Genomic DNA, 17,711 nt, shown 5'->3' with positions numbered 1-17,711 from the left:
ATTCTTATATAAACACGGATCCTAAAAACCAACGGTATGGTCCAGAGATCCAGTCTCCCCATCATCGAGTCAACCTGGGATGCTGAAGAATCAAACTACAGACCTCAAGCGTTTGATTAATGTTTTATTTTAGCAGCACAAAATATGCATTCAATCCAAACTAAAGCACCAACAGCTTGGGTACTGCGTAGAAACAAGATCACAATACCGCCACTGACACAAACTTCACACGTCACCTTTGACGCTTTCTCGTAACACTTGAGATCAGGATTCTGCCTTAGCACTTCTGAACATCTCAACATTCATGCTCAATTTGTGCTAAAGTTCATTATATTCAGAACGTTATGACTATAGTGTTATGACGGTGACATGTGGTTAAACATGGATTCTACATCAAAACAGACTCCCATGGTCATATTTACTGATATTTAACGGTTCTTAACACTTCTGAGCAAAAAGCAGGAGAATGCAGGGATGAACTGTTGCATGCAATATATTAATAAAGTTTAAAGAGAAACTAAAGTGCCAAAATAGAAATCAAAATTGTAGGTGAATTAACCAACAAGTCTGTCAATGCCCAGAAAAAGTATTTTTTCTCCTTCCAAAATGTACAACATTGTAACAAATGACTAAAACACTGAGTTAATGTATACAAAGATTATTTTCGCTACTTTGAGAGTTTTTAAAAGCTGTGTAGTGGTTTATGTCCCTGTCTTTAATAACAGTTGTTTTTAGTTTTCTACAAAAAAAGAAAAATCGCTTTTTCCTAGTAACAGCTTTAATCATCTTGTCAATGTTTAACTCACAGCACAGATTCAGGAAAAAGAAGTTAAATAATGTTATTAAATACAATATTTCTATTAACAATAAACCTCAAGCAATAAACCAGGAGTGTGAACTCAACAATAGCTATCTTAACCCTGTCTGCCAGCCTGATGCCTGCACTCCTTAATGTAAGGAAAAAATCCCAGGCACTCGAACCAGTCACACCCTCCATACCTTGAAGCTGTGCAACACATCCGAATCAGTTCAGCCTTCAGGGATGAATCGGGTACCAGCACTTACAAGAATATCAGATTGGGCTACACTGCTGTAATCATCTCACTGTTCCTTTCTTCATTCCAAAAAAGTTGACCCCCGAGGAAATATATAACAGATACTAAAAGCTCTTATTAGGTTGGCCGTGCTTGCTGGGAGGGAACGCGGGCTCATTCTCCTTTCTGTCGACTCAAGAAGCGATGCAGCTTGTCACAGTGATCAAGCTTCATTGTCTCGGCCTTCTGTTTCAGACGCTCGTCGCGGTACAGCTGCCCGAGGTTAGCTAGATCAGATTCTGTAACACCAGATGCACAGAGAAGTACACATGAGCAACACAAAGGTCCAATTTGGTTGATCGTTGTGTGCGAGAATTCTTACTCTGCTGTTTCTCTTTCCAGCAGCTGTTCTGTAGATGGTCAATATAGTCGCTCTCAATGTTCTTCTCCAGCTCCTCCAGCGTGGCACCACCGTACTCCTTCTCAAAGCTCTTATCCACATAATACGGCACACCCCTGTGTTGGGTTTCCCGGGACACCACCAACCCCATGGACCTATGAGCCAGAGAACACATTATATTTTGAACCGCAAAACAACCATGGTGAATCACAGAGCAGATGTGTGTCTGTATTGTCACTCATGCGTTTTCAAAGTAAATATTGGACACCCAGGACGTTTGCATAGGTGCAGTGACTCACGGTTTGTAGGAGAGGCTGTATGGAGGGTTGGTGGCCATCAGCTGAGTAAATACAGAGATTAGAATGAGAACCAGCACCGGCAGGAGCTGCAGGAGAGCTGTGAAGTTGTTCTGCACAGATAAAGTCATTTTATTGCATTGAGGGTGAGTGAAGAAACAGAAAATGGCTTTAGTAAATATGACTACAATTTGCTACATGGTTTTAACACCTGCTTGAACTTCTCACCTGACTGCGGCTTTCCTCCACCTCCTCATCTCTTCTCTCAAATGTGCGGCGTCTGCGGGGCTGATAATAATTAGCATAAGAGGCTCCTCGGTTGGTGTACACATGGATGTTGCCTACAAGGAGATAAGAGATGTATTCTGCTTTTAATACATGATACACAACTCTAGCGGATAGTCTTTGTTATCATCCTGTAAAAACATAATCTAAATGGCTGTGAAAGTGTAAGTGTGGGTCTTCCTTATTCTGAAAAAAAATATGTTTTGAATTTTTTCTAAATTAAACAGTCATAATAAAAATAAAAAATAAAATAAACTTGATGCCTTTTGTGGGACTGGTTATCCAAACACACATAAAAACACATCTACACGATTCGACAAGGCTAAATAGTAAAAAAAAGTCCTCGGAAAAAATGTTTTCTGTTTGAGTTTTACTTCATCAGAATGGTACAAAAAATGTTTGCCACTTGCCATGAACAGACAAAAAAATCAATAATGGATGCAACTCAAAAATGTCATATTTTTACTCCCGCACAACCTTACATAAAATATTATATATAATATGTTTAAACATTATTCATAATAAAATGTATAAATAATAGGTCATAATTATTGCAATATAATTACATAATACCATAACATTCCCTTAAAATCTATAATGAATATTTAGGAAAAAATGACATTTTGACCCAGATGAGTATGACCCATAAAAGAGGAGCACTCGGTAGTTAAAGTGATAGTTCACCCAAAAATGAAAATTCTGTCATCATTTACTCACCTGCTAGTAATTTTAAATCATTATGATTTTCTTTTTTTTTACAGAACACATAAGAAAAAAGGTTAACGAACAATGCCGGTACCCATTCACTATTGTACGGAGACAAAACCAATGCAACTGAATGGGGGGCAGTTAAGAACATTCTTCAAAACATATTCTTTTGTGTTCTGTGGAGGTAAGAAAATCATACAGGTTTGTAATGACCAAAGGTTGAGTAAATAATGACTGAAGATGAGAATTTTCACTTTAAAGAACTACAACAATTTCCCACAATGATCTCCACACGTATTCAGACCTGTAGGAAATCTTCCCCCGAAGAAGATGTTGAAGAGCTCCTCTGGGGAGATGTCAGCCTCAAAGTCCCTGGTAAAGTTGCGGTGGTGTGCGTACGTGTGGCGAGGCTGTGCTGAATTTTGACTGGATGTATCTGCAGGGCTCTGATCACCATACTGATCGTACTGCTGCCTCTTCTCTGGGTTACTCAGCACAGCATATGCATTTCCTATAGCTGCAAACGAGACAACATGACAAGCCAATCTATTAAAAAATACTAGATCTAAACAAAACCGACACCTAAACAAAACCTTGAACGTGTTTGAGTCGAGATACCTTTAAAAGCATCCGTTGCTCCGGGGGCGAAGTTCTTATCTGGGTGAAATCGTAGCGCCAGCTTCCTGTAGGATTTCTTCAAGTCCTCATCGCTAGCTTCCTTCGACACTCCCAGGATCTCATAGAAGTCTTTACATCTCTTAATCCTGCACAAGTTAAGGGAGGAAAGGAAACAGATTACTTTATATCAGCAGCAGGTTTAAAGGTGGGTTGGAGTTTGCATGAACAGTAACTACCTGAGCACTCCCTGACGCTGTTCCTCAGTGTAGCTCTTCTTGTCATCGCCGGACCCCTCTCCTCTCTCATGCAAGTTGGGCCGCTGATGTAGAGCCGAGCCATTTTCACTTAGTTTGGAGTTCCTCCAGCCGGGTGGAGGCGTGAACGTGCGCTCTTCCTCAGGGGGAACGGGGCCACCATTTTTCACAATGGCATCGATGAGTACTAAAGAAATATTAGACATTTTTTTTTATTATAAAAGTGTTCCACAGAACAACGTGTATAGAGGTTTTAAAAGACATGAGAGTGAGAAATGACAGAATATTTATTATTGGGTGAACTGTCGTCACCACAATAACAGTGCTGAACACAGTTAACTTGTTACTCTCACAGAAATATATAATAAAACATATATGTACATGTTTTAACTAAACATTGATAACTAGGAAGATGTTCAACAAGTCTGCAAATCAAGAAGCATCAAAGATTAAAATGTGTCTATTTCAATCCCTGTCAGCAGTGGGATACCCGAGCACACATTATATAACGCTCGACATCCCGACGCTGCACTTTCTATTTCCGCCAGCAGCACAGCGACCCACAACACACCCGATTTGTCAATCAAACAGCAACACCGACACAAACCTCTGGCCCGTGCGCTGGGGTAAATCCTCTGAGCCTCGTACAGCAGCTGCAGGGCTTTCTCCTTCCGTCCCGACCGCAGGCACAGTTTGGCTTTCTCTATCAGTCTGTCTGATTCCTCTCTGTCCATCTCAAACATAACACAAACGCCCTAAACACACACAAACACGCCCGAAATAACAACCAAAGGGCTTCACGGAGCTAGCACGAGTCAAACACTCGGATGAAGATGTAACGTAAAGGAATCGCTGTTTTGACTGTAATAAATAATCACTCGCGATGTTGTTGACATGGAGCTAAATTATCGCCTTATGCTAATTATACTTTCGGTCTCAGATATTATCGCTTTGACTGCTTCAGCGGACATTTCTACGACACGGTATAACCGAATATAAATTTAATAGCGAATGCGTAAATAACATATTTGGCTTCGTCATTGTAAAATGTGCAGGAAAGCCAGAAATGCAATACTGCTCGTAACCTCCATCGCTCACCGGAAGCGGAAGTACATAATACGGGACTAAAACACGAACAGCCAATGAGAAGACGGCGTTCTCCGCCCTACAAGGCATGAAGTAAATAAATGTGTTTATGTATAAACACAAATAACGTGAGTCACTGGACACAATGACCTTGTTCATTTAAATGAAATGGTTCTCAATAGCCGCTCCTTTTTTCATTATGTAAAGTGTAGTGACTACTTTTTATAATTATTTTCTGGCAGATTGGTTACCATTTCTACTAGGATAGTTTAATTACTAAAATCATGGTTTAACCATGGTTAAAAAAGGGTTGACGGTTTCATCGGATGCACCCGAAGTTAACTTCCGGTCTGTGTTTGGTAATAATATAACAATTTATATATATATATATTTATATATATTTTATTAATATTATTCAAAACAACTAAAACTAATTAGGATATGAGTTGATAATTAATATTTATTCATATCAAACAGCATTAGCATTAACTATATTCTTATAAAACCAACATTTTATATATAAAGCTTTTTAAAGTAATGAAGCATACATATTATCTTTAGATCTTTAAACATATATAAATGATTCAAATCCAGTTGATTTTGTATTGATATAGTCACTGCAGCAGTGTTTATTCCTGCCTTGTAAATGTGTTTCAGTTCAAGACATTTATTCCATAATGATCTCTTCATCTTCAAGAGAAATATGTATTTCAAAGATGGAGTTATATACTTGTTTTTCTGTGTCTTTGATGTGTTATAAGTTGCCCATGCATGTATCAGACACGTAAAATAGCAAAAATCAAAGTGTCGGAACAAAAGATGCATTCTGGTAAGATTTGACTAAGACCTCTCAAATGTATACACAAGTAAGATGGGCGTACCTATCAGTACAATCGCTAAATAACCTGATGGTCCAAATATGGAAAGAGGCGTTTCATTTCCGTCACACGCTTGCAGTATTCGACCAATCACTACGCACTGGTTAACTGGCCAATCATAGCACACCTCACTTTTCAGCGCGACAAACTTTGTTCAAAATCTGTGGGTTTCAGAGACGGGGCAAAGAGGAGATACAAAAATGCACAGTATGTGTAAAATACAGCATTTTTGAACTTTAAATCATGTATACACATTGTATTACATCTAAAAGATAATATTTGTTTTAGCCGTGTCATATGACCCATTTAAAAACGTTTGTTTTGTACCTCTGCCTAGGCTTTGGTGAAGAAGTTTACAAAAACAAAAATTAATAAATCAATATTCATAGTATTAATTTTATCTTTAACTGTGATGCACAGAAAAACACAGGTTTCGTTATGAATCATCTGAAGGACACGGATTGTAAAATTCCCTTTAGTTGGATGGTGAGTCAAGGATGGGAGAAATTGTGTTATCTTGTTTAAAATTCTGTACTCAAGAGATGTTTCATATGGAAGCAAATAAGAGACATAATGTTTTGAAATTTAACAGCCTATGAATACTTGATTTTGAATTATTTTACTTTGGAAACCATGTATCTGAATTTATTTGTTTCGAATTTACCTCTATGAAATTTAAATATGAAAATTCTTGATTTCCAATTTAAAAACCTGAATTTAATGCTCACAAATTCAGATACAAAAAAGAACAATTTACAGAATTTCAGATAAAATGCATTCAGATTGATCAAATTTGATTGCTCTTATTCAGATCTCAAATTTCAAGTTAATACTTTTCAAAGAAAACATATGTCTAATTCGACTGCTCAAATTCAGATCGAAAAATTCAAGTTAAATATTCACATGGTAACATCCGGGCTACCCAGGATAGGAAAAACAGTTGAGCCCCCCGTCTGCAATTGAATCGAACCATTGAACAGAACCAATGAACCGACGTCGGGCGGCCTATCAGAGCACGACAACCTGACTGTCTGTCATGATCCAAGAAGAGGCCAAGGCACGGATATTAAACCTGTTAAGCAGATGACTTCTAGGGAAAACGAAGGCGCTCCGGTAAGTTTGCTGTTTATGTACAATCAGACTCTACAGAACAAAAGTATGTTGTTGCTAATTATTTTTTGGAACTATTATTATTATTATTTCTCGACCGACGTCGGTTCGGTTCATTGGTTCGGTTCAATGGTTCGATTCAATTGCAGACGGGCTCTGGGCTCAACTGTTTTTCCTATCCTGGGTAGCCCGGATGTTACCATGTGAATATTTAACTTGAATTTTTCGATCTGAATTTGAGCAGTCGAATTAGACAATAAATTCAGATACATGGTTTCCAAAGTAAAATAATTCAAAATCAAGTATTCATAGGCTGTTAAATTTCAAAACATTATGTCTCTTATTTGCTTCCATAGTTTCACTTCTATAATTTTTATTTGAATGTATTATTGCAGTGGTTACCAATGAAAGCCATGTACTATTCAATACATGTAATCCAGTAAATGCATTTATATTTCTATGCTTGTCGTCTTTTTGTGAGATATATTAATATACATCTTTTACATATTTTCTAAGTTATTGTTTCAAATTACAAAATATTTGTATTGTTTAATTAATATCAAATCAATACCTTGGGTGCATGAGATAAGAGTTAAGGGTTTTCACTATAAAGTGGTAAATGTTTACACATATGAATAATAATTTATCAACAGCTTGAGTGATTAAAAAGAAACAATAACAGAGTGTTTGAATTAGAAACTGTTTGGTAAGTGTTGGTTTAACAGCAAAGATGGACCTGTATGTTCATCCGGAAAATGATTATTTTAAAACCCATAGTGACAAATCTCCCAACATATTTTTGCTGTGAAAATAGCTAACCAATAAAAAGTACCGTGGTTTTTCCATTTCCTGAAAAACAGTGAATTTGGACATCCGAGGTTTCAGAAGGAAGTGACGATATAAAATGACTGCTAGAGTAAATTAAACATCGGTTTGTTTGGACTTTTGACCTAAAAACATTGTAACAAAGATACAACTGTTGTAACAAGACGGCTTGGCCGCCCATAAACACGTGACATTAGAAACAAATGTACTGTTTTATTTGAGACGGGAAGGAATGACACTTTTCAATCATATATTATCACATTAAGCATGTTGTTGTTGTGATGGACTTGAGATGCATTATAAATATGTAAAATAACATGAGCTGCATAATGTTCTGTTATCTAAGAGAAATCAAAGTCCGCCTTTAATGTTTAGCAGGTCTCTGTTAAATTCTTGGTCCTCATGGTCCACTATAGTACTGCGAACTGAAGAGACCTGAGGAGAATCTGTGTCTGCAGACATGAGAGAAGGAATGACTGTACAGTGCTATTGCAATAATGATAAATAGGATACTGTCTGTCATGAAAAATACATTTACGCATCTGAATTCTTGCTGTTCTTACCATAGTCTGTGTTTATTGTCCGCACAGAAACAAGAGTGATGCTCTCTTTTTCACAGTTGTTGGTCGTGTTGCTTCATCAAAAATGAGAAAATAATTCATTTTAATAATTGCATGTAATCTGTTCATTAATTTTAAAATGTAGAGGCTTCTGTTTGTTTGCAAGCCCTTACCTTTCGGACACAACAGAGTCATAGTTTTTAATACCTATAAAGTAAACACATTGATTCTACTGATTTTAGTCTACTGATTTAAGTAAAGTGTACTTTGAAAAGTAATGTTGAAACTGTCAGGACGAGAGAGAAACTCACCCTCCTGCTGTTTTGTCCTTCTGCATTGTCCCCTGAGATTGATTGTAATCACCAGAATCACCATGACAATAATTAAAATGAGTATAAGACTCATTACACCTGTGAGAAAATATTTTAGCTCTGCCAAAAATGTGTATCGAGAGTTTATCAAAGTTAAACCTACCAAAAGCAAGTGGAGTAAGACTGTTGCCCGACAGCAGCACAGGTGGAGTGGTGACCTCTGACTTGGTGATGTATAATTGAACTGTAGGGCTTATATTTCCAGAAACATCAACTGTGCATGGAATAAAAGTTTGAGCAGTTTAGGTGTACAGAAGTTTAAATAGAAATGCAAGTTTCAAAAATTTATAAGATGGCTATGGTTTAATCAGATGCATGATCCTGGCCCGAAGTTAACTTCCCGTCTGTTTGGTTATTATATAGCAATTTATATTAATATTAGTTAATATTAATATTATATGAAATATTAATTGTTTAAAATTAATAGAGTCAGAGAGGCAGACACACTCTGTCAGTTTAAATCTAGACTAAAGACTCATCTTTTTAATCTTGCATACACTACACCTCCATAATATTAATCCTCAGAGGATTTAGGCTGCATTATTTAGATCAACCGGAACCAGGAACACATCCAACAACAAATGATGTACTTGTTGCATCAAAGAGTGCAGAACAGTACTCTACTCTCAGCCAGTCTTGTCTCTTTGTTCCAAGGTTACCGCAGGATGCAGTTCATGCCCAGACCTGATGGCAGAGCTGAGAATGGGAAGCGGTGACCTGACAAGTGCTAAGAGGATAGAGCTGGATAAAGGACGCGACAACTTTGTTTTTTTCTACAACATTTCAAATGCTATTAGATTGTTAATGATAATCTTTAATTTTTATATTTTTATTAAGCCTTGTTGTGCAAGCACTGATGAGCTTGTGCAGAGGCAGCAGCTTTTGCCAGAGGGGAACTGGAATCCCCTGGTTGGGCCTGGGTTCCCCTGAGGTTTTTTTTCTCGATGGGAGTTTTGGGTTCCTCACCACCGTTTGCATATTGTTTTGCACTATCTGCCTGGCCGGGGGGGCTGCTTTAGAATTCATACTTGTATTAAATGTGTCTCATGTACAGCTGCTTTGTAACAATGAAAATTGTAAAAAGCGCTATATAAATAAAGTTGAGTTGAGTTGAGTTGAGTAAAATACATTAATACTACTCAAAGGTTTTTGATATTTTGTGGAGGTCAAGCGGAAGTTAAGCTTTAGTTCACATAAAATATGTTTATGTTGCCGCTGAAACCGTCCATATATTTGTCCATAATGTGCGTTGGTAACGGTTACTTATTTTACCAAATAGAAATATTAATTTTTAATTTTTAAACATTTCTCTTTTTATATGAAATATAAAGCTAAGTAGTGACACCTTTTGTTGTAGCCAAGGATGAGACAGTATGTTGAGTTGCTTCAGTGAAGGATTCTGAACTTGTTAAAGGGGAGCTGGTGATGTTGGTTTGTCCTGTAATAAATACAGTTGTTATGCCCTTTTTTCTGAAAGTTCTACTGAAATTCCAATCTTAACTTAGTAGAGAAGTGAGATAAAACATTAGTTATCCTGACAGGATAAAAGATTAAATTGCATCTACAAACACACACACACACAAGGTCAAAATCATCACATGCTCTGAATATTTTACTTAACAGTGGTTAATGTTTACTTTCTGATGTGCCGTTTGAAGAAGACTGTCTGTTTTCAGCAGGCACAGCTGTAGTACCTGCTTAAATAAAAATTTACAATGATATGTGTGTGATCTTTTTTGTTTATTTCAAGCTGATGGATCATTATTGCTAGATATATTATCATTGTTTCTTACTTGTAATGTGGCTGGAAGTAAAAAGAGGCGTAGTAGTTGTGTTCACAGTTTTTAAGGTGTGGATGGTCTTAATAAAGTCATGATGAGATGCAGGAGTCGTAGACATTTCTGGAGATGTTCGGGCGGCTGAAATGTGACAAAAGCATTGAATGCACATACATTCTAAGAAATAATCCAGTGGCTTAGTAAACATCACAAAAATAAAACAGCTATATTAACTTGATAATATCTTTTAAAATCCTTTAAGTGATTTTTTCAATATGAGAAAAGAATTACAAAAAATTAAACAGTTCATTTCTCTTAAATGTACATATATTCCTTAAGTTTATTTAATGAAAAGAAATAAGTATTCAATTAACAAATTATATTTTTAATATACACATATTATTTTTATTTGGAAATTTTGTACTTGCATTTACTCAACTTAAACTAATCATATAATCATAGTTAAACTTTTAAGAGTGTGTCTACACAGCAAAAGATAATTTATTCCCATGAATTTATAACATATAGTTGCCTAGATTAACTAAGTATTTGTCTTCAAAATAAGGTCACTGCAATACCTTTACTGTATTTGCTCATCAAGTACGGTAGTACATAATGCAAATTCTTCTAAATCCCAAAACATATCATATACGTTGTTAAATTAAACCACTGAATACATTTTTGCATTGGAAATCTTTTTAGAGTCATTTCACTTAAAGGGATAATTGACACAAAAATGAAACATTCTGTCATTATTTATCTCAGGTCGTTTAAAACTTTTATGTGACACTTGTTGGGAAATACAAAAAGATATTTTGAGAAATGTTTCTGTGGTTTTGTGCATACAGTCGAAGTCAGTGGGCTTCAATGTCAACGTTCCTTTAAGTATGTTTTTGGTGTTGAATGGAAAAATGTCACAGGGGTTTAGAATGACACAACAGTGAGCAAATGAAAAATACTATTATCCTTTTTGTGTGAACTATATTCCTTAAAATTACTTGCAAATTATACACTAATGTGCAAATTTAAAAAAGAACATCATCTAAAATACACACTAACAATTAAAATGCTCTTCTTTCTAGAGTGTATTTTGCAAACAGCATCTTACTGGTAGACTGCTGAAGAGATAGTGACACTTTCTGGTTTATATGCAATTTGAGTAAAACTCCCTTTTGTGCCAAAATGATTCATGTAGACTGCCGGAATTAAAATTAAGTAGATTTTCTAAACACTGTAATTATTAATAGATACTATTTACAGGAATACTGACCTGTGTTTGAATCATCAAGCTGTGTGGACAAAGCGGTTGTGTTTGGTAGTGTAGTAGTTGAGATAAAGAAGTTTGTGTCATTTCCTGGAGAAAAAACACTGCATGTTTTAAGAGACTATTTATGCCAATATTTAGTTTTCAATAACCTTTATCTCCAAACATTTACATTATACATTGTCACAAAAATCAAGTCATTTTAATTTAATTTAGAAATAAAAATGTCCTAACATTTTGTGAGAATCGCACTTCTAACGTTTGAAAAACACGAAAGAACAGAAAAAAACATGTTTTAAACCATATTCATAATATTATCCACTAGCAGGTCCAATAACTTTTTACTTTGAATGTTCAAAGATCACAGGGTTTTAATATTATTATCATTTTGTCAAAGAAATATGCGATTCACAAGTAGCAGAAACCCTGACCAAGAAGGACTGGATCTAGAAACCTGGCACACTTTTGGTTTCTAATGAACTTACCTGCTGAGATGATGGATGAAGATGCAATGATGGTAATGAGAAGATAGAGGAGCTGCTCCATGACTAAATCCAAATGGCTCATCCGTCTGATGGACTAATTACAAGTGTGCACTAGTCATACGTATGTTTACCAGATATCAGGAAATACAACGCTGAAAGTACTATAGTAATTCAACCGTGGTGAAATGCAGACAACCACATAGAGATACTCATACGTGAAGGTGTAAATCTATGTGTCTAAATCAGTTTCCTGTAATGAGGGTTCTTAAAGTATTCTATGTGAGAAGTAAAACAATCCTGCTGAGAAGGATGTGCATGGCTTGTGTGTGCCAAGCCCTGGTTTAAGGGGGAGGTTACTGTGGCCCTCCAGAGTTCCTGTGAAAGAATAGCAGGAAGCAGGTGGAATGCCCTCATGGAAAAAACCTTCATTGGTTGAGTGTTTTAAACACAGAGAATCTTCATTTTAAATGGCATTTTATTTTTCATAAACTGCACATGTGTAGCCTATAATAAAATCATGTAAAATAAATTTGGGTAATAATGTGACGAATCCTTCAATTCTGATATTAATTACTTGAGTCGTTCCAAACAGGACAGGCTGAATTTTTCCAGCCAATGAAAGTGGATGGGGACCAGAGAGTGCCTTAGTCACCATGCACTTCCTTTGTGTGGAAAAGAACAGCACAGAACACAGGTTTAGAGTGCCATGAGGTTAAGTAAATAAGAAACATCCCTTTAATATCTAGTGTATGAAATTTAGTGACATCTAGTGGTGAGGTTGCAAATTGCAACCAACGGCTCACCACTGCTCGCCTTTTCGAAGCACTATGGTTGCTGACAAAGAACTGAGATGTCATCACTTTTTCGCATATTTGTCAAAGGAGATCACGTATTTAGGAAACACGCTCTGAATAGCAGTTTGTCCGTTTAGGGGTACAGTAGAAACCACATGGTGAATTCCATGTATGGGGACCCACGTGTGTGTATAAAGAAATAGGTCGTTCTCAGATAATACAAAGATAAGGCTTCATTATGTAAGGTCTTTATACACCTCTGAACACATAGATATGTAAATTATATTGCATTTCTGTCAATAGATCCTGCAAAATATTACACATTGCACCTTTGAGAGGTTTTCAGCAAATATTTCCAGCAGCACAAGGGGAAAGACAATATTAGTTCATGCATATTTTATTCAAGAGTAAAAAAAGTGATTTGTCCCATAGGGCATGCTTACAATATGTGTTTTCATTTAGGAAGTTAAATGCGAAAACTTAGTTCCAGAGAAAATGACAAGAAAAGTAGTTACAAATCCATAAAATTCCTCCTTTGAAATAAACCACGTCTGGACCAAACAAGGATCAGTAAAACAGTGGAACTTAAAGAACCGTAAGCTTAATTGTAAGAATAAGAAGAATATCGTCAAGAATCATAATGATAATATAGTTGTCCTCTTCAAAGTGAGACACTGAATTTTCCTCGTGTCCAGTTTGTTTACATTTGAATAACCATGCGATCATGCTTTGGCAGCCTGAATGTTGCTTTTCACTGAGTAATATGTTCATTCACACTACTGAACAACTTCTGTACACCAACTGAACAGAGAAAAAAAACCGAAAGGAAACAAAAAGAGCGTCAAGTGCCTGTACAGCAAAACTATACAAAAATAAATAAACGATAAAATGATTTAAATGAAAAAAGAGAAATGAAATCAAAGATTACAAAATCATATATATTTATAGAGATATAAAAACAAACTAGACCTTTACAAATATAATCTGAAGAGGGAAATAATTCAAGTCTACTATATTGAAACACATCACAAATATAATTTCACATATCAATAAGGAACTTAATTGCATGCACTGATGCGTTCAGTACCATACTGTAGATGCTGTTGAAAATTATTTTCCTCGATCGTTGTTGATAATCAAAGATTTAATTATATTTATATATATATTTATATATATATATATTTATTTCACTTGCGAAATGTACTATGTGCATTCTCTCTCAAGTTACAGGCAGGTGAGAAACAATCAGGAAGGTGGCGCCAAAGGTTGAGGTTTCACCGCAGTATTACTCCACATCCCAATGGTGCTTTTGATCAGAAGAGTCTGGACAAACAGCACCGCTACGCTCCGCCCTTCATGACATCCTACCAAGAACCAAATCAATAAATAAAACCCCCCACGTAAGATTGCATTGTCAGTAATAAAATGTACATATTTTGTTGTCAAATGTCCTTGCTTACAAACGTTTTTCCTTGTTGTGTCGAGTCAAATCGTGTTTGTATTAATACTAGTAGCAAAACATTTTCAACAGTGAGCAAATTTTATTATGAGATGGGACCATGAAAAAAACTCCTAATCAAAATAGGAAAAAGTGTGCATGGAATTTGGTACAGACGCGGCCGCACCGATGAACTGTGTGGATTTAGAGAGAGCTCCTAAACCCCGCCCGCTTGTGGGCTGAGTCTAAAAGGAACTGGCAGATTTTGCCCTTGAGACCGCCCCATCTCTGTTAAAGACACTTTCAGCCCTTGACAAGGCATATCACCCCCCACCCCTCCTTGGCCATTCAACGCTCCCACACAAGGCAGATTTGCAATCAGCAAGATAATCCCGCTTCAATCGTAAGCGGCAAACTGACGACAAGAAAAGACTCCGCCTTTCACCCACTCGAGTGAAAGGTTTTAAGTTAGACAGTTTGGTTCTCGAATTAAACATTGGAGCAGGGAGGGATGTGTAGGTGGTGTTATGTCATCGGGTGTTTGTTGGAAGCAGGAGGTCTTAAATCACGGGGTTGGCTTTGTCCTGCCATGCATCGTGGCGGTGGCATGGACTCAGGTGCAGGTGGGTGGGCAGCTGCTTCATCACTGGATGTTGCTGTTGTCGTCAGTGCCATTGGTCTCGGACACATTCATCTTGCCCATCGAGTGGCCCACGTGGTTGACCCCGTCCTTGCGGGGCGGCATGCGCTCGTTGATGCGGTCCAGACCTTTAGCCTCCTCAAAGCTGTTGATCTTGTGCTGGGGAGAGAAGCCGCGGATGGCTGCGGGGGGACAGGAAAAGCCCAAAATGAACATCGGGACTTCTTGACAACGATATTTTTAGCAAAAAAAGTCACAGCAAACTGACCTTACCTTGATTCTCAATTATAATCTTATAATAATGATTTAGAATTTGAGCTGTCAGGTACGATTTCATGGCAATGACAGTCATTTGACTTCAACACATGTATGGATATGTAACCTGCATTTTTGCATTTCTAACAGAGATGGCAATAGAGAGTTAAAGGGACAGTTCATCCAAACATTTAAATCCTGTCACAAATTATTCCCTTTCCAGTTGTTCCAAACCCGTTTACATTTCTTTGTTTGGTTGAACACATAGAAAGATATTTGGAAGAATTTGGAAGAACCAAACCATCTTGGTTGGTTTCTCCACCATTGACTAGCTAAAAAATTACAATGGTAGACAAAAATGCTGAATTTGCTTTCCTGCATTATTCAAAATATTTTTTTGTGACTAGTAATTTTCCCAACTATGGTAGTCAATGGGGTCCAAGATCTGTTTGGTTACAAGCATTCATCCAAATATCTTTCTCTGTGTTCATCAGAACAAAGAAAACAATCAATCAAATCAATCAAAATGTTATTTATAAAGCACCTTCAAAGCCACTGAGTGTACCAAAGTGCTATACAATTACATACAGTAATACAATATATAATACAATAAAATAGAAGAAAAGAAGAGAAATAAACATCACCTATGTAAGACCAATAAAATGGTAGTAATAATAATTAAAGAGTAAAACATCTAGTTCTAAAAGTAATTTACATAAGCAAAAGCCTTATTAAACAAATATGTCTTTAGGCGAGTTAAACAATATTACAGAGGTAGACATTCTAATAGACAAAGGTAAACCATTCCACAAATTTGGAGCAGCGACTGAAAAAGCACAATCTCCTTTGCTTTTTAATCGTGACCGAGGAGTTTCAAAGAGCAACTGGTTTTTGGATCTCAAAGACTTCTGCGAGCTACTATAGTTTATAAGCTCAGAAACATATTTTGGTGATAGTCCATGCAAAGCTTTTGTACTTTATTCTAAAATGAACTATTGTAAGTAGGCCAAAACAGGGGATATATGATCCCTCATATTTGTGTTTGTCAGCAACCTTGCTGCTGCATTTTTATACACTCTGAAGACGTTATATGAAGACTGGTTAACACCCATATACAAAGAATTACAATAATCAAGACGTGAAAAGATAAAGCGTGAATTACTGTCTCCAGATCACTGAAAGATAGGACAGAATTGAGTTTAGCAGTTGGAGGAAGCTTATCTTCACTACCATATTAATTTGCCTGTCAAACTTTAACTCTGTATCAAAAATAAAACCTAAATTCCTAACATATTTATTTAGATTGGATGCCAGAGGACCTAGACTCATTGCTATATTATTAACACAGCTACTATGGCTACTAAGCTATTCATCCAGCTTTTTACATCTAAAGTATGTTAGTTTAATTGATGTATCCTTCCAAGACTTTATAAGCAAGTACATCTGGGTGTCGTCAGTACAAAAATGATACAAGATGCCATGTTTCTTAAAAATAAAACCAAAGGGAAGCATATACAATGAAAATAAAACAGGTCCCAGAATGGAACCTTGAGGGACCCCACACGAGATAGAGGCTTTTGATGAGAAAAAGTTTACTATTTTAACAGAGAAGGTTCTATTTTGAGGATAATTGGCAAACCATCTAAGCGAAGTTCCTTGAATGAACCAGATTCTGTTTTAAACATTCAATTAAAATAGAATGATAAATTGTGTCAAATGCTGAACTAAGATCCAACAAAACTAAAGTAACGCTGCTCCCAGAAATTCATACAGATTTGGAAAAACTTGAAGGTGAGTAAATTATGACAGAATTCAAATTATTTTTTTGTTGCAGAAGAAGAACACACTCTGGTTGGCTGAGAGTTCCTGATGAGGTTCTCACATGCCACTCCCATACTTAAATCATGAGGGCAGGACTAAAAGCAGAGCCCGACAGATATCAAATAAACATGCCTTCAGTTTAGAGCTCAAACCATCATGCATGTTACAAAAGGAATGTACTCTTGATGGTACCACATAAAAAGGGCACAGGGTATATCTGGTTCAAAATGATGCTATAAAACCCTCACCATTCTTGTGCATAAAGAACATAACAACTCCCTGATTCGAAAGAAATCACTCTTCACTGCACAAATAGCACCTCGCTAACAGTAATATGAGTTACATAATGCTCTGTTTCGAAATCTGAAAAGCTCTACCTTCACAGGAAATATGTGATAAAAAAGCATTGTTTGACATAATCACAAGCGATGTAACGATTCTTAAACATTTTAAAGGCCATGTACATAAAACTGTGGTATCTATATATATTTCAGGCTTTTTAACGTTTATTTGAAATGAAAATGTAAATACCTTTTTGATTTATATTTTCACCAATATTCACCTGTGACAATTTCAGTAAATTATCTACATGCACAAGTCAATTTGTGTTAGATAAAAGGATTTAAAAAAATAAAAGGAAAAACACAAGGTTTAGATTGTGCTGTTTTTAACACAACATAATATATCTTCTCTAACAGCATTTAAACAACCGATTCTCTTCAAGGTTAAATTTTTTTAATAAAACTATATCAATTATAAAATATCAATTAAATATAATTCAAATAAAATGGAAAATCATTGTAAGCGTTGT

At 36.2% G+C, this 17,711-nt stretch overlaps 3 protein-coding genes across 5 annotated transcripts in view; all 3 read right to left on the bottom strand.

Annotated features, from left to right (window-relative positions):
• Positions 1–137: 137 nt before the first annotated feature.
• Positions 138–4,685, bottom strand: dnajc18 (DnaJ (Hsp40) homolog, subfamily C, member 18). Its single transcript, XM_056731267.1, has 8 exons — positions 4,203–4,685; positions 3,578–3,782; positions 3,342–3,487; positions 3,028–3,240; positions 1,959–2,071; positions 1,734–1,843; positions 1,417–1,589; positions 138–1,333 (listed from the first exon to the last, which is right to left on the bottom strand). The coding sequence occupies exons 1-8, from the start codon at positions 4,336–4,338 to the stop codon at positions 1,209–1,211; spliced, it is 1,221 nt and encodes a 406-aa protein (XP_056587245.1). The 5' UTR covers positions 4,339–4,685; the 3' UTR covers positions 138–1,208.
• Positions 4,686–7,687: 3,002 nt separating this feature from the next.
• Positions 7,688–12,267, bottom strand: ecscr (endothelial cell surface expressed chemotaxis and apoptosis regulator). Of its 3 annotated transcripts, none has more exons than XM_056731503.1 (10): positions 11,953–12,267; positions 11,474–11,557; positions 10,219–10,344; positions 10,063–10,122; positions 9,771–9,863; positions 8,529–8,639; positions 8,366–8,464; positions 8,228–8,261; positions 8,058–8,128; positions 7,688–7,946 (listed from the first exon to the last, which is right to left on the bottom strand). In XM_056731503.1, exons 1-10 carry the CDS (start codon positions 12,032–12,034, stop codon positions 7,846–7,848), a joined length of 861 nt encoding a protein of 286 aa, XP_056587481.1. In that variant the 5' UTR covers positions 12,035–12,267; the 3' UTR covers positions 7,688–7,845. The 3 variants fall into 3 exon arrangements, with proteins under 3 accessions (XP_056587481.1, XP_056587483.1, XP_056587482.1); XM_056731505.1 differs by having other exon boundaries at positions 8,366–8,397; XM_056731504.1 differs by having other exon boundaries at positions 10,063–10,119.
• A 730-nt stretch (positions 12,268–12,997) lies between these two features.
• The window catches only part of ppp3ca (protein phosphatase 3, catalytic subunit, alpha isozyme), a 42,325-nt gene continuing 37,611 nt past the window's right edge, over positions 12,998–17,711 (bottom strand). Inside the window, exon 14 of the mRNA XM_056730392.1 lies at positions 12,998–15,006. Coding sequence (XP_056586370.1) covers positions 14,828–15,006 — 179 coding nt within the window. The 3' untranslated portion in view covers positions 12,998–14,827. The remainder of the gene's footprint in view (positions 15,007–17,711) is intronic.

This window comes from Triplophysa dalaica, chromosome 19 (genome assembly GCF_015846415.1).
Source record: "Triplophysa dalaica isolate WHDGS20190420 chromosome 19, ASM1584641v1, whole genome shotgun sequence".
Taxonomy (NCBI): domain Eukaryota; kingdom Metazoa; phylum Chordata; class Actinopteri; order Cypriniformes; family Nemacheilidae; genus Triplophysa; species Triplophysa dalaica.
The sequence above is the reverse complement of the archived record's forward strand: the minus strand, read 5'-3'. Positions and strand labels throughout refer to the sequence as shown.

Excerpts from the sequence above, each read along its gene's own strand:
- dnajc18 (XM_056731267.1), bottom strand. The coding sequence starts at position 4,338 with ATGTTTGAGATGGACAGAGAGGAATCAGACAGACTGATAGAGAAAGCC. Across the intron at positions 3,241-3,341 it reads AGCAACGGATGCTTTTAAAG|CTATAGGAAATGCATATGCT; the intron begins GTATCTCGACTC and ends TCTCGTTTGCAG. Across the intron at positions 2,072-3,027 it reads CGGGGGAAGATTTCCTACAG|GCAACATCCATGTGTACACC; the intron begins GTCTGAATACGT and ends ATCTCCTTGTAG.
- ecscr (XM_056731503.1), bottom strand. The coding sequence starts at position 12,034 with ATGAGCCATTTGGATTTAGTCATGGAGCAGCTCCTCTATCTTCTCATT. Across the intron at positions 9,864-10,062 it reads TTCAAACGGCACATCAGAAA|GACAAACCAACATCACCAGC; the intron begins GTAAACATTAAC and ends TATTTATTACAG. Across the intron at positions 7,947-8,057 it reads GACAATAAACACAGACTATG|ACACAGATTCTCCTCAGGTC; the intron begins GTAAGAACAGCA and ends TCATGTCTGCAG.